Source organism: Carcharodon carcharias, chromosome 23 (assembly GCF_017639515.1).
Source record: "Carcharodon carcharias isolate sCarCar2 chromosome 23, sCarCar2.pri, whole genome shotgun sequence".
NCBI lineage: Eukaryota > Metazoa > Chordata > Chondrichthyes > Lamniformes > Lamnidae > Carcharodon > Carcharodon carcharias.
Window position 1 is genome coordinate 36936729 of NC_054489.1, and position 26361 is coordinate 36963089.

Below are 26361 nucleotides of genomic sequence, written 5' to 3' on the forward strand. Positions count from 1 at the left end.
ACCTCCTCATTGTAAGACTCAATTACCTATTTCCAACTCTAAGATACTTTTTCAATAATACAGAAACATACATTGTTCTTCACTGAAGGACATCTTTCCTGTTTATCTCAAAACTCCAGGAAGAAGCTATTTCAGTTATTTATCCTGTGTAAGAAGTATTCACAAGTTGGAAAGGCGACATCGACTAGAATAGGTTTCCTATTACTGAGACAGTACAAACCAATACTTTTACATTAACTCAAGGCACAGCTTAGATGCAGAGTGTCATTCTCTGCCCCAACAAATTGGCTGAATCCTGCGCAGATGAACAGTCGCTCTTTGCACTAGTAAATGTACTGCATGTGGCATTTCCAGTTCTCGAACAATTATCCTCAGGGCCTCTCTAAGTGAGAGCCAAATTAAAATGATGTGATGAGGGTGGTGCCCACCAAGAGATGGAATAAAGCTGTCTGAGCTTTCTACATTTAAGTCATCAAGTCAACTTGGATTTGAGCCAACAGAAGAAAGTCAGTTGGTTCTTAACACTGCAAGACCAAATCCCCTCACTGACCACTCATTGTGTCAACATTGAAAGAAATGATTAACTAGTGTATTGGAAGATATGTTAGCTGCCCTGGTCAGCTTTATATTGCTGTGTAAATGCCTGCACATCTGTGATGCAGGAGGCCAGAGTGTCTACTTTACGTGGTTCCCGTAACCCTAGCTGGCAAACATCATGCTTTACAAACCGCAACTTGCAGGTAGAGGAATACATTTGGGTATAAATGACATGATATGAACTGAATTTCAGAATATTGGTCTAACTGGCTCAGAGCTTTGAAATACTGATTTAAACCACAAAGGAATTAAATCTGGGCGCACATTTTCACACCAGGGAAAGTTGAAAAGTGGAACTCTCTCACCCAAAATTTTCAATGAGATAGATAGATTTTTGTTAGGGGAGGACATCCAGGGATATGGAGCCAAGGTAGATAAATGGAGATGAGATGCAGATCAACCATGATCTGACTGAATGGCAGAGCAGGCTTGAGGGATCGAATGCACTCTTGTTCCTATGAATATAAAGCAGGATTTTAGGCATGAATGCCAGCATATACAATTCCTGACCTATACAATTTTCAGTTCATTAAAATTAATGCGCAGTATGCATGCCATCATTTGAACCTCTCCACTGGGAACAGCAACTCATAACATGTACCCCACTCTGCATCTCCTTTCCTGACACTGAAAATGACACCTCACCATCACCTTGCTCAGCTTTCAGTGGATGCAGTACAACCAGGAGACTTTAGGTTTAGAAGTTTAAGGCTCAGGTATTTGTGTTACATATTGTAAGTTATAAATACAGCAGGGCTGCCAAGGGGCCTGGATGGTATAATCTTGCAAGAAATGACTACTGTACCACACACAAGTAAGTGGTGTTAAGGTTCAAGGGAGAGACCCCTTTTGCGGGAATCCCCATTTATACTGCACTTCCAGCAAGGTGACATTGGTAGAGTGGGAAAGGCTCTGAGGAAATTCCTGGCCTATTGTTTTTTTATTGAGAAGACCTAATTTATCATAATGGGTTGCAAGTTCTTCTGCATCCACTTCCGGCTCAGAGCACATATCATTAAAACATACACTTATCTGGAAAACCATGGGTTAAGCTTACTCCTCTGTAATCTCTGCCCATGCTAGGAGCTGGCACAGTGGAATGTCTGCTGTGATTCTAGACTTTGTAGATGGTCCTGTATTTTGAGTTTAGTTTCATGGACAAGATTCAGCACGATTGAAGTCCAAATCACCTTTTCTAAACTGTTTAGTTATTGTTTCACCCGATGATACTGTCAAACTAACCTTTATCCTATCACTCTACTCCCTTCATTGTACAGCATCTACACACCCTGCCTCTGCACAACCTTATTTATGCAATCTTGCAATGTGCCTGAAAGATAACTGCTTAAACTGCTGTAATTCACTTAGGTCAGTTTATCGCTGCCAACATTGAACACATTATCAACAATTATGACTACAATCAGCCTCTGAACATACTGGGGAGGAAGAGGCAAACGGGAGAAGCAAATCTGTTAAAGGATAACAGCTTTAAGGGTAAGACTCAAGTGATTTTTCTATACATAACATAACATGTTGCTGGTCTCTAGGCCTGGTAGATAATATCCTTTCAGCATTTTGTTGATGACTTTTTATGCCTAAAGTAGGTGTGGGGAGAAACACACTTGCAAATGTAATTGAACATCTATCACATCTATCAGGGATGGTACAAGTTGCTCAAGTTCAGCCTAAAATGCGAACTAATGGAACCTGGAACAGTAGACCTATCACTCGAGAATGGAGTTTTCCTTCCTGGGCGTAGCTGTATGGAGCAGATTTCCATGTTTAATCCCCAAAAGAGTTTGGTTTGATGTAGATTCCTCTTCACACAATAATTCCAAGAGAGAGAGGGAGAGAGAGATGGACACCGGCCAGGATTTTCTGGCACTGCTGTGGCAGGGCCCACCACATCCCCCAGCCAAAAGTTAATGGACCAGAAGATCCCAGCAGTGGGTGAGTCCATAAAATCCTAGCCACAGTCTTTTCAACCTTTCAGTATAGCATTTCCATCTCTGCCCTGATTTAGTAAACTTTTCTTAACTTTGCTGGCTATATATTCCAGAGGAATTTAGTGACCATGTCTTCTGTAGTCATTGTCTTGTAGTACAGGTAATTACATTATTTATGTCTCATCTCAGAAATCTTTGATGAGTAATAATGTAAATGTCAACAGAGATGGGGTCCTTCATGCTCCCGGGGCGGGGGCTGTGGTGCGGGGTTGGGGTGTGGTGTGGAGGGCGGTGCTGAGAGTCTGTTCCTTTTCATCCCACTTGGGGTGAATGCAAATTGTATATTCAGTTGGCTGGCAGTCTTTCCATTATCTTAATGGGATTACAATTTATTAAAACCCAGCCAAAGCAAAAAGGCATTTGAAATTGTATCCTTAAAAAAATATACACTTGCGCACCATGTGGAATGAAATGAGATTCACTCATTACAAGACTGAAAAAGCACAAATAATAATAATAATAATAATAAAGATAAACAAAACTCATACACATACATTCATCCAGAACCGTCACAGCTTCCTTTTTACTCTGTTGGGTCTGTCCAGTTGAGGTTCAATGTGTTGTTCCTCTGTGGGTTTTAACCTCTGAACACAATATCCACGATCACATTATTTTTCCCCACAACGTATGTAGTTTTTAAGTGATATAGTTGGAGGAACAAACTCCAATGCAATAGTCTCACATTTTTGGTTTTGAGTTTTTCTACAAAGGTTAAGGGTTTGTGGTTCATATACACTGTGGTCTATGTGTAGCCATTTTGGACATATATCTCAAGGTTTTTGAGATCTAGCAATAATCCTAAGGGTCTTTTCTCCACAGTGGAATAGCATTTCTGGTGTTTGTTCAATTTCTTGGAGAAATACCTGGTTGGTCTCCCTGAGGTTGATTCATCCTCCTGGAGTAAGACAGCCCCTACCCCGAGGTCACTAGCATCGATGGCTACTTTAAACGCTTTGTTGAAGTCTGGCGCTGTTAAAACCGGTTCATTTGCTAGAACGGCTTTCATCTTCTCGAAGGCTGTTCGGCATCTCTCTGTCCGCATTACCTTTGCTTTTTTCTGTAATAGATCTGTTAGTGGGGCAGCGATAGTACTAAAGTTAGGGACAAACTTGCGGTAGAAACCACACATCCCTAGAAGTCTCATTATTCCCATTTTATTGTGGAAACAGGAAAACTCGCTACTGCCTGTATCTTCACAGCTCTGGGCAGTACTTGTCCTCAACCCAGCACATGTTCTAGGGAGGTCACCGGAGCCTTAGCAAACTCACTTTTCGTGAGGCTGACCACTCAGTCAGCTGACTCTAATCTTAGGAAGTGGGCTTCCAGTTGTTCTAGGTGGCTTTCCCAGGTGTCACTGTACACTACTAGGTTGGCGAGGTACACTTCGCGATTGGGTAGACCCCTCACTACCTGGTTCATCAGCCTTTGGAAGGTGGCTGGGGCATTCTGAGTCCAAACGGCATAACTCGACACTGGTATAACCCATTTGGTTACAAAGGCAGAGACTCCTTCACTCAGGTGGTCAAAGGCACTTGCCAATATCCCTTTAATAAGACTATCTTAGTGATATGGGCTGCATTACCTATTCTGTCTATGCAACTTCCAGGCAGGGGATCAGATAGGTGTCAGACTTGGTTACTGCATTAATCTTTTGGTAATCAATGCAGAGCCTGTTGGAGGCATCTAATTTAGGCATGAGCACAACTGAGGATCTCCAGATGGTGTTACTGGGCTTGGTTAGTTTGTGCTCTAGCATATATTTGATCTTCTCCTGGACCTGGGTCAATTTCTCTGGACCTAGACCATAGGGATTCTGTTTAACGTGAGGGGTCGCTCCCACATCCACATCAGTTAGATCTAAAGTGTTGCTGCCTGCTTCATCTCTATAGATGCTGTTAAGAGCAGTGAGCTGGCCTTGCCAGGTCACTTCATGGTTCTGCATTTACATGGGTGCATATGCTATCTAATTTCTCTAAAGTTTCCTTAATTGCTAACCAGACAGTAGGAGGTTCAATTTGGGTCTCACCCAGGCCTCCTCTAATCCATCTTGACTGTCCCTTCCATCCTCCAATTCTTTTGCTATCTGCCAGACCTATTACCCGTTTGTCCTCTCCCCACTGTGGTACTGTTTTAACATGTTGACATGACACCACTGCTGTTTTTCCCTACAGTCTTGGGTGTCGATTAAATAGTTTATCTCCCCAGTTCTCTTTGCTACCCTGTATGGGCCATTGAACCAGGCTTTCAGGGGTTCACCCTGTATTGGTAGGAGCACATAGTCTCCTGGCTGAAGGGTTCAGGCTTTGGCATGTTGGCCTGTCCATTTTTTCTTGCCTGTTTGGTGGGTTATAAGTACTCCTGAGCCATCTCACCGACGCTCCTGAGTCACTGACAGAACACAAATATATAGTCTAACATGGAGACTTCCTTCTTCTCCTTTAACAATTTCTCCTTGATTAGTTTCAGGGGACCCCTCATTTGCTGTCTGTAAACCAATTCAAAAGAAGCAAACCCAGTGGACTCATTGGGTAAGTCCCTGGTGGCAAACAGAAGGAAACCCAGTCCTATATCCCAGCCATGGGGGTACTTGTGACAGTATGCCTTGATCATTGTTTTAAGGTTTTGGTGGTACTGTCCTAAAACTCCTTGTGACTGTGGGCGGTATGCTGAGGATTTCAGCTGCATTACTCCCAGGTGACCCATGACTTCCTGGAATATTCTGGACATGAAATTCGAGACCTGATTCGACTGGATCTTGGTGGGCAGCCCATATCAGGTAATCCCCCCACCAGCACCTTGGCAGCGATAGTTCTCAGGGGAATGGCCTCCAGGAAAATCAGGTAGCCACATCCATAATAATAAGAATATACTAGTAGCCCCCTTTTGCTTTGGGTAGGTGCCCCACACAATTCACTAGTACCTTGCTGAAGGGTTCCCCAATGGTGGGTCTGGGAATCATTGTTGCTGGTTTAATTGCAGCCTGCAGTTTCCCCACTAACCTACTACATCTTTGTGGAGGTGTGGCCCTGATGCTGGCTTATGTGGGCTTGGGTTTTTCATATACTAATATGTCCAGCTATCGGGATTAGTAATAGTGTAAAAATCAACAGGGGAAGGGGTCTTTCATGCCCCCGGGTAGTAGTGGGGGCTGGGGTTAAGAATCTGTTCCTTTCCATCCAATTTGGCGTGGAACGCAAGTTATATATTCAGCTACCTGGTAGTATTTCCATTGTCATAATGTGATTACAGTTTATTAAAATCCAGCCGAAAAAAAGGCATTCGAATTTTTCTTTAAAAAAAAAACACATCCTTGTAACAGTGGTCAGTGGTCCCACCTGAACAAGCACTGGAAAACCTATAAGTGCTTTGCTCTGATGAAATGTAAGATTTGAACTGGTTAAGTTTTACCATTACTTAAATACCACTTGACATAAAGTTAGGCAATTACACCCTGGCAGAGGTGAAAGCCTTGAAAATCTTGGGTACACACATTCAAGCTTGAAGTGAAATGGTCAAGTGGACTGTATGCTAAACAAAAACAAATCAATGGATATTTATTCTCAGATCCCTCATCCGTCACCTGTTATTGATTTGCACTGGCTACATCCATCCCTTGGTCAAATACACTTCGCCCATGTGATGGCCTGGCCTCATGTGCACTTGGATCAAAAGAATACAGAAGCCTGTGTTGAGATTGATCTTAGGCCCTCAGTACCAATCAAACAACAATGTTTTTCATGTCTACAAACAGAGTTAATGTTTGTACTTAGTCCAGAAAATCCCTAAGCAATCTACCCAATTTCAGAACTACTCACTACCACCACATTCAGAAAAATCAAAGCAGCTCAACTAAGTAGCCTGAGGGGCAAGACCTCAATGAAATGCCACAGCCAGTACAGGGATTGAACTCCCACTGTCAATATATGTCAACATTACAGACTAGCCATCTAGCCAGCTGAGCTAATTGAAGACAACAGGTGATGCATGTCATATTGGTAGATATATATTTCTCAATAATTTGGAGATTCTTAAATGGATTTCCAATTGGTCAAGATATCCAGCTGACCAAAAAGATCTCCTTTTATCTGCCTAATGGTTATCACTTTCAAACATCTTCATCAAGTTTAGAGCACTTAACATTTTTTCGCAGTATTACAAAATCTATTATTAAACTGTGGAACTCACCACTACCACTGTGAAGGTAAGTTAGTCTATCCAAACTCTCATCCTGTACCTATCCCCAATCCAGTTTATTCTTGTTTTTCCTATCCTTACTGCCCTGTATCAGACCTATTAAAGGTGTTCCTTCAACCAGATCATAACATTTCTTTTGAAGGGTTACAACCCAAATCATTAACAGTTCATTCACTTCCGCATACAGCCATTCATTGATAATCTTCAACATTCTCAAAAAAAATCCTTTTACGACAGCCCAGTAAAATTGTCAATCATCAGGACCATTTAAAGTTTCAAAGCTCAAACTGCAAGTACTCGAAACCTCTTTATCTTGTGTAAATAAACATTGTGAATTTGAAAGCATAGATCAGAGATTCAGAGCTGCCAATTAAGCAATGTTTTTTCTGGGGCTCATGTGTTTTACTACTCTATTGGATGTCTGGGCCCTCGGCCAAGAATACATAATGGGGGGGCATGAGGGGCCATTATGGGTGGGGCAGGGAGGCATACCTTGCATAGGGGCATGAGGGCCCACAGGGGGTGGATGGGAGGCATACCTTGGCATCGTGGGAATGAGGGGGCCTTAAGGTATGGATGGAGGGCATGCCTTGGCATGGGGCAATGATGGGCCATAAAGGGTTGGTGGGGGGAATGAAGTGACATGGATGGGGCATGGGGCGTGTATGGGGGGTTGAGGGGCTGTGAGAGAAGAGGGCTGGAGGGCCTTTCTGTTTTTATTTTAACTGCACTGATACGGGCCTTTTAAACAGCCAGCCTTGGAACACGACTACCCCTGTGGCTGCCTCTGAGCTTTTTTCTGGGTCAGCTGTCCCAGTTACAGCCTGGACCCACCCACCCCGATAATGAAAATTCTGTCCTTGTGTGCACCTTCTCCCAAGGTGGGCAGGCCAAGCCAGACATTTTCCTGAATCCCGCTACCTGTCATGAGGATGAAAATCCAGCCCAAGATGATTGGCAAAAGTAGCAATAGCAACTTGAGGAAAACCATTTTTTACCTTGCCAGTATTTAGGATCTGAAATGTGCTACCTGAGAATGTGGTGCAGGCAGATTCAATCATGGCTTCAAAAGGAAATTGAATCATTATCTGGAAAGGAAAAATTTGCAGAGTTATGGGGAAAAGGATGGGGAGTGGGACTAGGTGAATTTCTCCTTCAAAGGGCCAGAACAAACAAAATGGGCTGAATGCCTCCCTCCTGTGTTGTAACTCTTCTATGATTCTGGTGACCAAATAATCTGCTTTAGTGATTTTAGTTCAGGGATGAATATTGGCCAGAACTCCACTTCCTCATCATAGTCCGATGGGATATTTTGCACCAAATTGAGAGAGCAGACAGGCCCTGGTTTAATGTCTTATCCAAAAGGCAGCATGTCTGACAGTCCAGCATTCTCTCAGCACTGTATCAGCCTAGCTTATTTACCATGTGTCTGGAGTCAGTTTTGAACCCATATCCTTCTTACTTAGAGACCGAGAGCTACCACTGAGCCACAGCAGCCACTTTGGCTCCATTTGCAAGCTTCATGGTGTGCAGGAATATAATAAGATGACGTTGTCATGTAACCAAACACTGATGATGAAAATAGTTTGTTTAAATATAGGTCCATCACCTATATCGGTTTCTCCCCTTCTTTCATTTTTCCATAGGCCTTGCTATGTTCCCATGTCCAAGAAATCAGCTGATAACCTACTCCCAGTTCTCTGACAGTTATTTTTGCCTTGTCAATGTGAGGTGCATGACTTCAATATCCCTTCAGTTTCTGCAGGAATTCACCAGGATCCCACCTGGGTGACTCCTTTAAGTCAACTTGGCTGCATTAATCCAACCAATCCACACCCTGAAGCTTAGAAATGATGTGAGCTGCATTAAAAGCCTTTTGCACAATGAAACTCCCCTTAATAAAAACACTGTGCCTCTGTTAAAACAGCCTGTTTGCCATTTGGCCAAGTTCGTAGACAGAATTGCTCAATAACATCTGACTGGTGACACAATACTGTCATTACACCAGTGAGAGCCAATGCCAGAACATTAGGGTATTTATTATTTGAATTATTTTAAAGTTAATGTATACATTGCTGAAGCAAGTCTTTGAAGAGGAAGAAGGAATAAATCTCCCACCGCTGATACATTGTGAGCTTTTTTCAAAGGCAGCCTGAACTCAAGCTATTCTAAAACTCTCCAGCAAGATATTTTGTCCCCTTAAAGTGTCTGCAGGCACTCCATCAGGTATATATCCTTGTTAAACCCCTGTCAGAGGTTTGATCTATCAAGGTATTGATGTTTAAAAGAAGATTATTGAAGATATTGTCATGTTGGTACCCCATCCCACATTATCTTGTCAGTTGACTGTCAGATTTGTTTCATAACATTGTCAGGTATTCTGATTCTAGCAGAAGATGTGATTTGTCAGGATGAGGGAGTTTAAGGACACTTACATTTGAAGATTTGCTCCATTAAATGCAACTTGAAAGGTGGTGAAATATGTGTCTCATGATATTACCTTCATTACAATCTGAACACATCTACTTTCCAGGCTTCTCGCTCGCAATGGGGGAATTCACAGGAGACTCTGTAAAAGGTAAAGTTCAGCGTCTTTTACTATTCTAGGTAATGTCACATTATTACATTTGCCCTCATTAATTCCAAGTGTCTCTAGATTGGGTTATTTTACATTATCTGGAGAAAAATGGCACAATACAGGAGGATAGGATGCTCAACAATTTTTTTTGGATTCGAATTTAGTTAAGCCTCATTTTAATGCAATGCTTGGCAGCCTAACAAATCCTGAGGGAGATCATGAAACCATGTTCCAATAATTGCATCTTCTGCATATCACTGCAAAATGCAAGTAATATAAGTACAGACGTGCTAAAGTAATGAGGTTTATATAGTTTAAAGTGGCCCATTGTCTCAGCTGGAGTAATTCTAGTCAACCAGGGTGCAGCTTGTGTGTTCCTGATTTATTTAAGATCCATGAGATTGTGAATCACAACTGACATAAATTCACTGCAAATCCAACAGCTTTATTGCCATAAGATTAAATTTAAAAAAACAAATACAGAATCATTTTAAGAACATACAGTTACTTCCTAGTTAGCCTGGCTAGGTTGACTGCAGATTGCTTGGATCTCGTCTGACTCAGACCAATTCACTTCCAGCGATCTCACTCTTGGCAATGCCATATTGACTTCATATTTTGGCTGCGCAGCAACTGCCCTCATGCCTGATCCTCCTGAGTCACTCAATTGGTCTTCAGGGAGCGTGATCAGTCTTCGATTGGTCCATGTTGGCCTCCAGGGTGTGTGATCAGTCTGTGATTGGTCCATGTCCCAGTGGACTAGGTCCATATAATTTGTTTTCTCATGTGAACCTCCTTCACATAATTGTTTCGCCACAGGAAGTCTGGCCTACTGTCTGTTGCTACTTCAAGGCCTTAGTTTTTTTTGCAAGTGATTGTGCGGCTGCCCACGAGTCCTGAGGCATCTGCATGTATCAAAGGTTAACACAACCAAAGCAATTTTTCTTCATCAACCATAATTTTTCAACAGTGAATTTCAGGCATTCTTTTAAACAAACTTATATAGGAACTCATAAGCATATTCTTACATCCAAAAGGTAATAAGGAATTTATTCACACCGGTGTCTAATATAGTGTTAGTACCTAATTCTCCAATTTTCAGCACTGGCTGTCAAAATTCCTGGGTTAGGGAGATAAAAGTGGTGACCTATGCCCCTGAAAGACCAGCAATTTGAACCAGAGCCTGTGATGACCCAATTTCTATTCCATAAGTTTCTGTGTCACAAATTTAGATTACGGAAAGAGGGAGGTATGACTTCTGCTGGCACTGCATCTGCAGCCAGTGTTGGAGCATGTCAGTAGCATTCCCAAGGATTCAGCTCATTGCACCCCACTGGGCCGGGTGGAGCACCCCCACTGGGCTGGGTGGGGCACCCCCACTGGGCTGGGTGGGGCACCCCCACTGGGCTGGGTGGAGCACCCCCACAGGGCTGGGTGGAGCACCCCCACTGGGCTGGGTGGAGCACTCCCACTGGGCTGGGTGGAGCACCCCCACTGGGCTGGGTGGAGCACTCCCACTGGGCTGGGTGGGGCACTCCCACTGGGCTGGGTGGGGCACTCCCACTGGGCTGGGTGGAAGCCATGGCGGTTGAGAACTGGTGTGGGATCCATTAGTAAAGACCTGGCAAAGCTCATCAATCCCGGAGGGATGACTGACCTTGCATGGAAGCTGTCCATCCCTTTTGTGTGAAACATGGGATATCTTTTACCTTATACTTTGATCCGTTGAGGAGCATGGCCCCTCCTCCCACAGGTAAAAGGAGGCCAGAAGGGCTGGATCCATAAGGTAAGTGCTTTAACAACTCTATTTGCGGGCTAGGTCAAGAATCAAAAAATTGCCTCCAGCCCCAATAGTCTACTCTGTAAATCAGCAATCCCCTCACTTCCACGATCTCTCCCCGAAACCCTCCACAGCCCAACATCCCCAGCAATCTCCGCACAATCTGCAACTTCCCTGATTCCTATATGATCCTGCCTCCATCGATCACCTTCAACTCACCCAACCACTCCACCCACTCCCTGTACCACCCTTCTCAACCTGTGACCCCTGCACCACACCGCCCCCCCCCCCCAATTAAACTTATCTGCTCCATGGCTGCGATCTATTCCAGAACATTCCATACCTGGCTCTCAGACAGTAGATCCATGTTGAAGTTCCGTGGAGTTCAGGGAATACTGTACTTCCAGATTACCTGCCCAGGACTTTTCTCCCTACCGCTCCAAGTAAATATTAGGGCCCCCAGTGCCTACATAATCTATGGGGCTGATAGGCATTTTAGTCAGTGGGACAAGTGTGGCTCTGCACTAGAACGATGGCTTCTGAGTTAGATGATTGTGGGTTCAAGCCCCATTCTGGATACCTGAGCACAAAATCTAGGCTAATAATGCACTGTGGAGGGACTATCTGAAATACTGCCTATTTGGTGTAATATTAAACTAAAGCTTCTCAGGTGGACGCTAAAGATTTTGGACTGTATTTTCCCTTTTGGGATGGGAACTGTTTCCGGGTCCCAAACCTGCCTCCCACCCACCCCCCCTTCCCCCAGGGGGGTGGAAAAACAGTCGCTAACCAGGGATTTTCAGAAAGGCGCCTCCTAATTGGCTTGGAGACAGATTCTCTGACCAATTAAGGGAGTCGGGGGCAAGCAGTGCTTGAAGCTGGAAGACCATTCAGAGACAGCAGTTTGCAATAGAAGGTTAATAACTGTGGGGCAGGGCAGGGTAAGGAGTCCCTCTGCAAGGTAGCTTTAGGAAGACAGGGAGGGCCTCTGGGCCTGTCTGGAGTGCCAGCCGCCCTCAGCCTGCTGCTTAGTGTCCAGGGCAATTAAACTGCCCCCTGCCACGTCAGGAAACTGGAGGCTGATTAGAAACACTCAGTCAGCTTCCTTTATTTGCCCTTAAATATGGCTCTTAAAGAGCCTAATTGGCTGTCCACACCTTAAGGGCAGGTAGCCCTGCTCGGGACCACATCAGCTAAAATGGCCATTGCCAGGTTTGGGGTCTAGAAACCAGCAGGATGGCCAGGGTAGGTTTCTTCGACCCCCATGCAATTCTATTCCCAACCTCAGTGGGATCAGAAAATTCTGCCCTTTATAGCACTATTTCAAAGAGAAACAAAGGAATTTTCCCTGGTGTCCAGATGAATATTCCTCCCCTAACCAACATTACTTAAAAGAAATAAATTATTGGGCCTTTATCCCATTGGTGTTTGTGGGAGTTTGCGATGCAAGATTTGGTGCTGAGCCTCCTACATTACAACAACTTTGGGGAGTCCTGACATTGTGAAAGGTGCTATATAAATGCACGCCTCCTCTCCTTTAAATAAATTAATTTATTTGAGCCTCAGATGTCATCTGTTCCTTCTTTAATCCGCAATATTTATAACATGATCTTTCTGTCACCTTTCAAACTAAAGCCAAGGCTTTAGAGACTAGTTATCATTTAAGCCAGCCTGTGCCTTAGGAAACAATAAAACACATCAGGTCTCAGCCTCCCAACAGGGCTTTACACATGGTGGGCTTTGGTTCCTCAGCCAAACTTCCCTATTAGAGAAAAAGTCGCAACATCTCCCCCATAACTTTACTTTAAATAGCAAACTATTCACACACTAAATTGTTTCATTTACAGCACTTGGAATTTTGGAATCAAGCAAAAAGCCCATTATACCCAATATAGTGATATACAAGGAAGTGCCAAAATATGGTGGGAATTGTACAGGTTCTCCTGCACTGCGCTGGCATTTATAGATGGTGCTGCAGATTGTAGCTGCTGCTCGGTGAATGGACGATTTACTGGCAGTCTCCCACAATACGCTGCACTCCAATCTGTTATCCATAACTCTCAAATTCATACGATCTGTTCGTCTATTTTATTTAACTCCAGTTTAATTTATGCTCGAAACTCGATTGTGTGAAATAAGATGTCACAGTGCTGGTCTCTGGACTGTTGGTGCCAGAAAACCTAGACACGAGTTGAGATTAGAAACCGAGTAAAATCTCAAACTTACCGGTGCAATGACAGGGCAGCTGGTGTCTGCTGCTTTAACTTTTAGCTGTGTTCTGCCATCTTGCCTCATTGGGTAATGCCTTCATCTCTGAGTCACTAGGTTGACTCAGAGCTTCAAGCCCTTGAACGTGAATATGTGATCTTGACAGATTCTCTGGTACAGCATCAAGGAAGAGCCCCATTGCCAGAGATGCTGGAGGAGAAATTAATTTGTGTGGCAACACTCTAAGAGGTGTTTTCCAGACGTGCGTATCTCCAGGGGACAGGCAGCGCTGCAGCCTGTACAGGTTTCCCCATTATTATTACTGAAGAAACCATTGTGGGCCACACAGGTATCGGCTGCAGCGCTATCTGCCCCTGGAGAATATAAGTAGCTCGCATTGCAAAATCTTGCCACTGTTATCTTTTGGATGAGATGTTAACCCAAGTGACTCAGATCCATGACACTATTTGAAAAAGAAAAGAAGCATTCTACAGCTCGGGGACAACAACAACCTCTTTATTACGTAACACCTTTAACATAATGCAGCATCCCAAGATGCTAGGACAGATAGTCAAAAACTTGGCCGAAGACGTAGGTTTTAAGGAGCATTTTGATGGGGGCGAGAGAGGTGGAGAAGTGGAAAGGTTTAAGGAGGGGATTCCAGAGCTTTGGGCCCAGGCAGCTGAAGGCACAGCTACCAATGCTGGAGCATTTAAATCAGTGATGCTCACAAGGCCAGAATTAGAGGGGCACATCCCGATGATCTTCATATGGAATTAATACATTCTGATGTGTCCTCACTGTTGTCCTGTAGCAATTACAGAAGCCAATCTATGTACAAGGACATTTCACAGGCTGCAGTGAGATGAATAACTAGCTAATCAGGATTTGTTTTCATAATGGTATTTGAGGAAAGAATGTGACCAGCTCCAGAAATGATCCCTGCTCTCCTTTGAATAGGGGATCATTTAAAACCTGTCTGAACAGCTGGAATAGGCAGCCGGAGCCTTGATTTAGTGTTTCACTCGTACAACAACATTCTCTCTGTGGTTTGAACAACTATTTGTATTCATGCAGTGGCTTTAATGTGGAAAGAAAATGCCACAAGGACTTTAGATTTTCAGCTCAGATTACGTACTCCAGTGCTGGGGCAGAGTGTGAATCACAATCTTCTCACTCAAGGCCAAAGTGCAAACAATTGAGCCCAGCTCGCTTAGCGGGAAGTTCCACCATGTACGCAGGATTATTTATCCCTCCCACAGCACCACTAAAAACGAAATAACTGGTCAGTCACCACATTGCTGTTTGTGAGATCTTTGTGTATACAAATGATTTTTTCCCCCATTTGCACTCTTGCACCTCCTGGGTCCAGCCAAAAACTCTGTCTTGTTGCTTATCCATTTGAGATCCTACCAGAATGCCTTTACTCCCACCCCAGGTCATCAAGCCAGCGAGCTCAGCATGGGATTTCCACTTCCAGAACCCACAAGCTGCTGTGAGGAAATCCTCTTGGTGCCTGCATCAATTTTGTACATAATCTGCTTGCAGAAGTACTTGTTTTCAAATAAAACTTTAATCTATCTATTTCTTTTTACAGAATATCTTTTGGGGGCTCCCAGGGCGGAAAACACTTTGGGTTCTGTATGTATAATTTATTAACTAAATGTTAATGAAGGGTGGTACTCTGTAACATTCACTGTGGTTAAGGTTGAATGAATGCTTAGTTTTTCTTTTCTTTTGCTAGACCTGAGCTTGAATGTCCAGGCTCAGCCCTTTCAACCCCACTCCAACCAAGTAAAACCATGAAGCTTATATCAATCATACTGAACTAAACATGCTTTCACAGATTTTCTGTTCTTTTATTTCTTTCTGTTGGCCACCCATGGGTCTGTGCCTTTCAGTATTTTGCAAGGAATGGGGATTCAACCCAGATTAAAGCCCTCTTATGTCCATGAGCCAGCAAAACTCAGGATGTTCACCATTTTGAACTGGACCTTCTCCTCTCCCTTTGTCTTATCAGCAATATTTTTGATTTAAAGATGAGGACAAAATAGGCTTGTTTATACTCTAATTTCCAGCAAACCTAAGAATGAGCAGGGCATTGCAATACCTAATGGGTTTGAACATTTTACAGGAACGTCCAAACAACTTCCCTTGTCTCAAGTTGAAGTGGAATGCGAGAGACACCAAGACAAGAATTTTGTTTATCTAAATCTAATCCTGCTCTTTAATTCCTTTTTCAACTAAATTTGACATCACCAAACCACTACTGTGGCCACAAAACACAAAATGTGGACAAGGGGTTTGAAAAATGATTTCCAAACATTGCAAAGAAAAAATTATTGTGAATGTTTTATTTGAATAATTTTACAGAATTTGGAATCCACAATGATAATAAGCTGGAATCGATGTCTAAAAAGGAGAGGATTTTGCTCAGTTTTATTGAAAATTTCTTTCCATTTGAACATGAAGAAATTAATTATTTATCATTATACTTTGAACCTCCTTTATCTTGTTGTGATAGGTAACCAGGAAAGAAACTTACAGGTCCAGATCCTCTGATGTTCAGAGCCACGAAATCTGATCTTAGGTTCCTGTTGTGCATCAGACCCTGAGGAAGTCCTAGCGCATGCACATTAAACTTCCAATGGGCTGATTTTCATTGCCTGGGACACTACGCAAAATTCACTGAGCTCGATGTCAGAGACTTGGATCAGATACCTGACTACCCCGCACTCCCTGACCCGACTACCCACCCCATGAGCCACTCAACTACCCATTCACTTACCCACTCACTCATTCACCCTCTCACTCTTAGAAACATAGGAGCAGGAGTAGGCCATTCAGCCCATCGAGCCTGCTCCACCATTCAATACGATCATGGCTGATCATCCACTTCTATACTTTATTCCCACACTATTCCCATATCCCTTTGCATCATTGGTATTTAGAAACCTGTCAATCTCTGCTTTAAACTTACTCAATGACTGAGCTTCCACAGCCCTCTGGGGTAGAGAAATCCAAAAATTCACAACCCTCTGCATAAAATAATTTCTCCTCATCTCAGACCTAAGTGGCTTCCCCCTTATTTTGAAATTGTGTCGCCTGGTTCTAGACTCCCCAGCCAGGGGAAACATCTTACCTGAATTTACCCTGTCTATCCCTTTAAGCATTTTGTAGGTTTCAATGAGACCACTTCTCATTTTTCAAAACTCTAGAGAACACAGGCTCAGCTTTCCCACTCGCTCACTTACTTACCTACTAACCCACCCACCCACCAACTCACACTCACTCACTCACTCACCCACTCACCCACTCACTCACCCACCCACTCACCCACCCACCCACCCACTCACTCACCCACCCACCCACCCGTTCATCGAGCCACTCAGCTACCCGCCAACTCACTCATTGAAAGACTTGAGACCATTAAAAACTTCCTGACGCAGCTGGTGTCATAAAAGGGCAGGTGGGGGTGGCGGGGGGTGGGGAGGGGGTGGGTGTGTATGGTGTCCTCTTTTCATCCATCTTCTCTTGCACTTACCAGCTTTGCCCTGGAGAATCTGCACTGGACCATTTCTGCTGCAGCCAGGATTGAAAGACCTGGCTGATAACGAGCAATATTTTCTGGGCACACAGACATTTACGGGCAGTAGCAGTGCACTCAGTATTGCCGCTGATCAAAAGACCCGGGCCTATTTTCTTTTGTTTTGAAGTGACTAATAGTGAATGGGTATTTGAACGCCATCCATCTCTTTTACTCCAGCCAAGGCTGGCAACTGTTTTGGGATGTGTTTGTGGGAGTCAGAGGCCATCCCATGAATGCCACTTACTGTGTTCTCCCTTGGCGCTAAGAGCTGATGCAGGTGCTGCCCTGGACCCGCCAAAAAGGCCACCAGCAAAGGGAGTGATCCCCTTAAAAAGCAGTCTTTATCAGGAAACAATTCAATTTTGCATCCGCCACTTAAGGGCCTCTAGCTCTGCCATCAATGTGGTTTGGCATTTTATCAGAGGTGGGAAACTCTGATGCACCAGTTCTGTTATGGGCCATCCAGTCCATTTAGGGAGATATTCCTGTGCCCCATAGACTCATAGAGGTCTACAGCACAGAAGGAGGCTGTTTGGCCCATCGTGTCCATGCCAGTAAACAAAGATCTGACTACACTAATCCCATTTTCCAGCATTTAGCCCATAGCCCTGGAGGCTATGGCAACACAAGTGAATATCTAAATACTTCTTACATGTTACGGGAGTTTCTGACTCAACCATCCTTTCAGGCAGTGAGTGCCAGACTCCCACTGGTCTCTGGGTGAAAAAATCTACCTCTTACTTTAAATCTATGCCCCCTGGTTACTGACCCCTCTGCTAATGGAAAAAGTGCCTTCCCTATCTATGCACCTCATAATCTTACACACCCCTATCAGGTCCCCTCTCAACCTTCGTTGCTCTAAGGAAAACAACCCCAGCCTATCCAGTCTTTCCTCATAGCTCAGACCTTCCAGCCCAGGCAGCATCCTGGTTGATCTCTTCTGTGCCCTCTCCAGTGCAATGACATCCTTCCTATAATGTGATGACCAGGACTGCACACAGTACTCCAGTTGTGGCCTAACCAGTGTTTTATAACTTCCAGTATAACCTCCCTGCTCTTGTATTCTATGCCTCGGCTAATAAAGGCAAGTATCCCATATGTCTTCTTAACCACCTGATCCACCAGCCCTGCTACCCTCAGGGATCTGTGGATATGCACACCAAGGTCCCTATGATCTTCAACACTTTCCAGGGTCCTACCATTCACAGGCCTGAATTTTTCAGGCGGTGGGCGGGCTTGGCGAGGGTGGTCGTGGAGCCAATCACCGTCCGCAATCGGCTCCGTGCCACCATTTTACCTGGCCCGCCCAGCGTAAGATGCGAGCCGTAGTGCTGAGCGCTACCTGTGCGGGCGGGGGGAGGAGGGAGAGTCAGGGCCAGGGCTCTTTCGCACATGGAGCTGCCTCAGGGAGATTGAATCGCTAATGAAATATTAACTAAATGGTTAAAACATTTAATTAAACATGTCAAGTCACATAAGATGGGACATGTTTGTATATTTAGAATTTGTTAAAAATTAATTAATTAATTATTTAATTAATAAAAGCTTTAGGAAACCCCATCCCGCTCATGGATGAGGTTTCCCAAAAAAACGTGAAGGTCGCTTGGCCTTTTCGCCTGCCCGACAACCTCAAGGTTGGACGGGCAGCGTTTACAATGACCTTAATCACTTCATTAATGGCCTTAAAAGGCCATTTACATATCAGCGGGTACGCAGCCCCTCTCCGGCTCGCGCCTGCCGAACGAAACATCGCGAGACAGCAAGATGACGTCCGGACGCACACCCGATGTCATCACGTGTCATTTTACGCGTCAGTGTGTCGGGCCTGCCCCCAAATGCTGACTGAAAAATGCTGCCTCCTAGTGTAATCCCCTGCTTTGTTAGCCCTCCCCAAGTGCATTACCTCACTTTTCCGGGTTGAATTCCATTTGCCGCTGCTCTGCCCACCTGACCAGTCCATTGATATCCTCCTGCAGTTTACGGCTATCCTCCTCAGTATTTACCACCCTTCCAATTTTCGTGTGATCCACGAACTTCTTGATCATACCCTCACAACTCAGGAATGGTTCTATGACTTAGGTTATAGGTTGGGAGGAGTTCAGTCATTTCAGCGCTCGGCTGTACTTAAACCATAAAATTTTGAACTCAGTTGTCATTTTGCTTTTACAGGTACAGATTCTACGGAGTTCAAATTTAACAACCATACAAACTATTGTGGGTGAACAGGTAAGAAACGGGGTTAAAAACAAAAAAACTGCGGATGCTGGAAATCCAAAACAAAAACAAAAACAGAATTACCTGGAAAAACTCAGCAGGTCTGGCAGCATCGGCGGGGAAGAAAAGAGTTGACGTTTCGAGTCCTCATGACCCTTCGACAGAACTTGAGTTCGAGTCCAAGAAAGAGTTGAAATATAAGTTGGTTTAAGGTGTGTGTGTGGGGGGTGGAGAGAGAGAGAGAGAGAGAGGTGGAGTGGGGGTGTGGTTCTAGGGACAAACAAGCAGTGATAGAAGCAGATCATCAAAAGATGTCAACAACAATAATACAAAAGAACACATAGGTGTTAAAGTTAAAGTTGGTGATATTATCAAAACGAATGTGCTAATTAAGAATGGATGGTAGGGCACTCAAGGTATAGCTCTAGTGGGGGAGGGGAGAGCATAAAAGATGTAAAAAATAATAAATCAATAAATAAATATTTTTTTTTCCTCTCTTTTTATAATGGAAATAGGTGGGAAATGAAAATCTATATAATTTATTGGAAAAAAAAAAGGAAGGGGGAAACAGAAAGGGGGTGGGGATGGGGGAGGGAGCTCACGACCTAAAGTTGTTGAATTCAATATTCAGTCCGGATGGCTGTAAAGTGCCTAGTCGGAAGATGAGGTGCTGTTCCTCCAGTTTGCGTTGGGCTTCACTGGAACAATGCAGCAAGCCAAGGACAGACATGTGGGCAAGAGAGCAGGGTGGAGTGTTAAAATGGCAAGCGACAGGGAGGTTTGGGTCATTCTTGCGGACAGACCGCAGGTGTTCTGCAAAGCGGTCGCCCAGTTTACGTTTGGTCTCTCCAATGTAGAGGAGACCACATTGGGAGCAACGAATGCAGTAGACTAAGTTGGGGGAAATGCAAGTGAAATGCTGCTTCACTTGAAAGGAGTGTTTGGGTCCTTGGACGGTGAGGAGAGAGGAAGTGAAGGGGCAGGTATTGCATCTTTTGCGTGGGCATGGGGTGGTGCCTTAGGAGGGGGTTAAGGAGTAGGTGGTGATGGAGGAGTGGACCAGGGTGTCCCGGAGAGAGCGATCCCTACGGAATGCCGATAGGGGGGGGTGAAGGGAAGATGTGTTTGGTGGTGGCATCATGCTGGAGTTGGCGGAAATGGCGGAGGATGATCCTTTGAATGCAGAGGCTGGTGGGGTGATAAGTGAGGACAAGGGGGACCCTATCATGTTTCTGGGAGGGAGGAGAAGGCATGAGGGCGGATGCGCGGGAGATGGGCCGGACACGGTTGAGGGCCCTGTCAATGACCGTGGGTGGAAAACCTCGGTTAAGGAAGAAGGAGGACATGTCAGAGGAACTGTTTTTGAAGGTAGCATCATCGGAACAGATGCGACGGAGGCGAAGGAACTGAGAGAATGGGATGGAGTCCTTACAGGAAGCGGGGTGTGAGGAGTTGTAGTCGAGATAGCTGTGGGAGTCGGTGGGTTTGTAATGGATATTGGTGGACAGTCTATCACCAGAGATTGAGACAGAGAGGTCAAGGAAGGGAAGTGTCAGAGATGGACCACGTGAAAATGATGGAGGGGTGGAGATTGGAAGCAAAATTAATAAATTTTTCCAAGTCCCGTTCCCTGGCCCCAACCGCTTCCTCTTCACCATGGACGTCCAATCCCTCTACACCTCCATCCCCCACCAGGATGGTCTGAGGGCCCTTAGCTTCTTCCTCGAACAGAGGCCCGAACAATCCCCATCCACCACTACTCTCCTCCGTCTGGCTGAACTTGTTCTCATGCTGAACAATTTCTCCTTCAACTCCTCTCACTTCCTCCAAATAAAAGGTGTGGCTATGGGTACCCGCATGGGCCCCAGCTATGCCTGTCTCTTTATGGGGTATGTGGAACATTCCTTGTTCCAGTCCTACTCTGGCCCCCTTCCACAACTCTTTCTCCGGTACATCGATGATTACTTCGGTGCTGCTTCATGCTCTCGTCGGGACTTGGAAAAATTTATTAACTTTGCTTCCAATCTCCACCCCTCCATCATTTTCACGTGGTCCATCTCTGACACTTCCCTTCCCTTCCTTGACCTCTCTGTCTCAATCTCTGGTGATAGACTGTCCACCAACATCCATTACAAACCCACCGACTCCCACAGCTATCTCGACTACAGCTCCTCACACCCTGCTTCCTGTAAGGACTCCATCCCATTCTCTCAGTTCCTTCGCCTCCGTCGCATCTGTTCCGATGATGCTACCTTCAAAAACAGTTCCTCTGACATGTCCTCCTTCTTCCAAACCGAGGTTTTCCACCCATGGTCGTTGACAGGGCCCTCAACCGTGTCCGGCCCATCTCCCGAGCATCCGCCCTCATGCCTTCTCCTCCCTCCCAGAAACATGATAGGGTCCCCCTTGTCCTCACTTATCACCCCACCAGCCTCCGCATTCAAAGGATCATCCTCCGCCATTTCCGCCAACTCCAGCATGATGCCACCACCAAACACATCTTCCCTTCACCCCCCCTATCGGCATTCCGTAGGGATCGGTCTCTCCGGGACACCCTGGTCCACTCCTCCATCACCCCCTACTCCTCAACCCCCTCCTATGGCACCACCCCATGCCCATGCAAAAGATGCAATACCTGCCCCTTCACTTCCTCTCTCCTCACCGTCCAAGGGCCCAAACACTCCTTTCAAGTGAAGCAGCATTTCACTTGCATTTCCCCCAACTTAGTCTACTGCATTCGTTGCTCCCAATGTGGTCTCCTCTACATTGGAGAGACCAAACGTAAACTGGGCGACCGCTTTGCAGAACACCTGCGGTCTGTCCGCAAGAATGACCCAAACCTCCCTGTCGCTTGCCATTTTAACACTCCACCCTGCTCTCTTGCCCACATGTCTGTCCTTGGCTTGCTGCATGTTCCAGTGAAGCCCAGCGCAAACTGGAGGAACAGCACCTCATCTTCCGACTAGGCACTTTACAGCCTTCCGGACTGAATATTGAATTCAACAACTTTAGGTCGTGAGCTCCCTCCCCCATCCCCACCCCCTTTCTGTTTCCCCCTTCCTTTTCTTTTTTTTCCAATAAATTATATAGATTTTCCTTTTCCCACCTATTTCCATTATAAAAAGAGAAAAAAAATTATTTATTTATTTATTTTACATCTTTTATGCTCTCCCCTCCCCCACTAGAGCTATACCTTGAGTGCCCTACCATCCATTCTTAATTAGCACATTCGTTTTGATAATATCACCAACTTTAACTTTAACACCTATGTGTTCTTTTGTATTATTGTTGTTGACATCTTTTGATGATCTGCTTCTATCACTGCTTGTTTGTCCCTAGAACCACACCCCCACTCCACCTCTCTCTCTCTCTCTCTCTCTCCGCCCCCTACACACACACCTTAAACCAGCTTATATTTCAACTCTTTCTTGGACTCGAACTCAAGTTCTGTCAAAGGGTCATGAGGACTCGAAACGTCAACTCTTTTCTTCTTCGCCGATGCTGCCAGACCTGCTGAGTTTTTCCAGGTAATTCTGTTTTGGTTTTTGTTAAGAAACGGGGTTATCTGTTTTGCAACCATGAGGAGAATTTTCTCCACGTCAGGCGGGCAGTTCGGGAGCTGGCGTGGGCTAGCACGGAACCGACCGCTGCCCACGATCGGGTGCATGCCGCCATTTTAAGGCCCGCCCAGCGTGACATGCACCCAGAAGTGCTCAGTGCTACTTGTGCAGGCGGGTGTGGGGGGGGGGGGGTAGTAGGAGGGAGAGTCGGGGCTTGCACGCTTTCGCGAATGTGCGTGAAAGAGGACAGCAATCTCCCTGAGTCAGCTCCGTGCCTCAGGGAGATTAAGTTAATTGTGAAAACTTGAAAAAAAAATTTTTTTAATTATTCAGACATGTCCCCTCATGTGACACTGTCACATGAGCTGGGACATTTCTAAACCTCATCCCGCCCGTGGATGAGTCTTCATGAGAAATGTGAAGGCCGTCTGGGCTTTTCGCCTGCCCCCCGCCAAACTTAAGGTTAGATGGGCAGCTCTGACAACCAGTTCAATTAGATCATTAATAGCCTTAATAGACCTTTGACAGTTTGGCAGGTGCACGGCTAACTGAAGATCAGAATGACGCACGGTGATGTCGGGACACACGCCCAACATCACTGCGCATCATTTTATGCATCGGCATGCAGGGCCCATGAAAGATTCAGGCCCATGAGTAATGCTGGTTTCCACTGAGGGGAATATGGTTAAATCAACTTCTATAACCACACACCAACATCTGATAGCTATTTATGGGATCCTTCTATGAGAAAATTGGATGCTGTTGTTTCCCTACATTATGACAATGACTACACTTCAAAACTAATTCCATTGGTTATCAAGGCCTTTGGGATTTCCCAAAGTCACAAAACGCCCTCTATAAATGCAAATCCTTTTTTTAATTTTGAAGACAAATTTGTATCTGGGATTTGATGTGCAGCTCATTACAACAACCCAACTGTTGCGTTCACTCCCGTTACAGACAAGTCAGGTTTCTCTACGCTTTCGTTCCTCCTGCTTCGTTAAGCATCAGTTTCCTCTTACTTGGAACTTTAACACTGATGCTAAATGTATAACTGATTTTCCACAGATGTTATTTTCCTATCACATACTTAACCAGTAAATGTTTAAAATATGCTGCACAGCAAAAGACGATTTTAATATGATTTTGTACTTAACTAAAAGCAACATTAAACATAGCTGTAAAGCTCCCTCTGGTGTATAAGGCTTCACAGTCCACTGTTGTAACTGACATTGTGCATGCAAAGACAGAGGAAGGCATCTCCCCAGAGAGAAAGAGGCTGATCATACACTGGGTAGGCTACCAGGATAGCTAAGCTGCAGGGTGCAGAATATAAACTCAGAGCTGTACCAAACCAGAGGGTTCCACCCCCTCAATGTGCAGATGGTGTGCAACCAAACTCAGGGCCTGTACCACTATCCTATAAGCATGTCCACCTGACTCCAATGCACAAACCCACATTGACAGGAATCATATGATGAGAGCCATGCTACCACACGTAATGTCATTCAATAGACCACTGGGGTGCTTAAGCAACGATTCTGCTGCTAGGACTGCTCTGGACCATCCTGTAGTATTCTCCAGAGTCCATGTTATGACTCACCATGGTCTGCTGCATCCTGCAGAACCTCATCATCATGAGGACATAGCCCTTGCCACCAACTGTATGGAAAGAAGCTGAGGAGGAAAATGAAGATGATAGGGAGGGGAGTGGAGAAAGAAGAGTTGAAAGAGGTGGAGGAGGAAAAAGGGGAGGAAGCAACCAGCACATCCCCTTTCCAGCCGAGCTGTCCATGAACACCTCATTCAACTCTGTTACCGATGAATGCAACCCCAATTTCCCATTCAACAACAGTGCCATACCTTGTCTTCCCTCTGCCTCCGACCATGATAGCCCCCTCTTGGTCACAATGCTGAAATAAAAGCCATCACAAAATAATCAATCCATAAAAAATTTATCCAACAAGCCATCCAATATTCCACACAAACATCAACTAATCACTCTTTTTGCGTTCCCTTAGTGCCTGTCTTCTGTGCGCCTTTGCAGGGCCTAGTGCTTCTACACAGTGTCACCCAAGTGTCTGCAGCATGGCTGGTGGAAGGCTGATGATTTTCAGTGGGGACACCGCAGGTGGCTTTGCAGGATGATCTCGAACTGCTGGGGCCCACGAAGGTCTAGCTTTGGACTGCACCACACTTTGGCATAAGCGGCAGTAGTGTCAGCACTGGCTGGCCAAGAAGCAACAGCGAGGGCACTGACAGACCGACAGTGGTGGGAGGACAAATGCTTTCATCCTGAGAGAGGACAGCTAGTTGGTGCTCCATGGCACCACTGACACTCCACTGGGGCAGCACCTTAGTAATCCCATAGTAATCATTTGGAGCACAAAAAGCTGGGCTGTTGTGAGACCCTGCAAGATCCTGTGAGTCATGGCATCCACAGTCATATGATAACAGTTTGAGCCTGCATGGCAGCAAGATGTGCTTGTGTAAGATCTGGGGTTCACTCTAACTTTAATTGTAAGACTTAAGTCGATTACAATTGAAAGACTGAGCTGGGAGAGATGATCTAAAAAGAACCTACAGCCCCGACCAGCTACAGACCACTCTGGGTACGAGTATGTTGTCACAGGTTTCACAGAATTTATTAAGTTAACTGCAATGAGTCAAAAAATACAGTAGCTAGTAAAGGCAATGGAAACAGTCAATTTCTCTAGACTTGCAGTTGACTACAGCATTGTCTCTTGTTCTGTTCGAGTTCTATCTTCTTTCTTCTTGCTTCTTCCTGCTGCTAAAAGTTGCCACTTATTATTAGCTACTACCTTTATGCATGGTCACTCGCACCACTGAGCTCTGGTCCAGGCAATGCACGATCAGTCCCTGATTGGTTAAGTGGTGCATGGTCAGTGTCCGATTGGTCTCTTAAGGGTGATGGTCACTTTACTGATGTCACTTCCTGTTATCTCCTGACTGGTTCTCTAAGATGTCAGTCACTTGTGGGAGGAGTGTCCATCTTATTACAGCTTCCCCCTGCTATTTTATTAAGTTTATAGCTTTCCACTAAGATAACGAGGCACCAAAAGGTAATTTGTGTGGCTGCTTATTTGAGATAAGAGGCAAAATCAGCCATCTACATCTTTACACTAGAAACATTGGAACCAGCGAGGAAAAGTCCCAAGGCATCCAAATTCAGCCTGAAGACAGCCAAGTCACCAAACCACAGACTGTATATTCCTTTTATTTTCATGGATTCTAATTTGACCAACCTATCCTTCCCTCTCTGTAATCTATTTGAGTGCATGTGTGAAAGTCGGAGCATATTTTATTACTTGACCCAGATCAGTTTAAGTATAATAAAGCTAATCTCATTCTTTGTTAAACTCAAGAAAACCTGTCAGATTGTTTTTTTTTATGATCACAGCACATAAACAGTTAAGTACTCACTAAATTGGCAAGTATATCCTTTTTAAAGCAATAGCAAACTCTTGCAGTCAAATGAGGAGAGGGAAAAGAGGGGAGCCATTTGACTCCTCCTCACCTGATTATAACAATTGAGAGAGATGTTTGGTAGGTGATTGAAGGGAAGTGGTGAATGCAGCAGTGTGAGGCTAGTGGCTTGCTTGTAAAGAAATGGC

At 44.9% G+C, this 26361-nt stretch overlaps 1 protein-coding gene and 1 long non-coding RNA gene across 3 annotated transcripts in view; one reads left to right on the plus strand and one right to left on the minus strand.

The window, feature by feature from the left end:
* Nucleotides 1–26361, plus strand: part of LOC121269157 (integrin alpha-8-like) — a 154136-nt gene that overhangs the window by 51612 nt on the left and 76163 nt on the right. For both annotated transcript variants that reach the window (XM_041173670.1, XM_041173671.1), the window contains exons 7-10: nt 1966–2091; nt 9331–9375; nt 14961–15004; nt 19122–19178. In XM_041173670.1, coding sequence (XP_041029604.1) covers nt 1966–2091; nt 9331–9375; nt 14961–15004; nt 19122–19178 — 272 coding nt within the window. The remainder of the gene's footprint in view (nt 1–1965; nt 2092–9330; nt 9376–14960; nt 15005–19121; nt 19179–26361) is intronic.
* LOC121269158 lies at nt 9935–25652 on the minus strand. Its single transcript, XR_005941314.1, has 3 exons — nt 25549–25652; nt 24590–24639; nt 9935–10280 (listed from the first exon to the last, which is right to left on the minus strand). It is a non-coding gene; the product is annotated as an uncharacterized LOC121269158 (long non-coding RNA).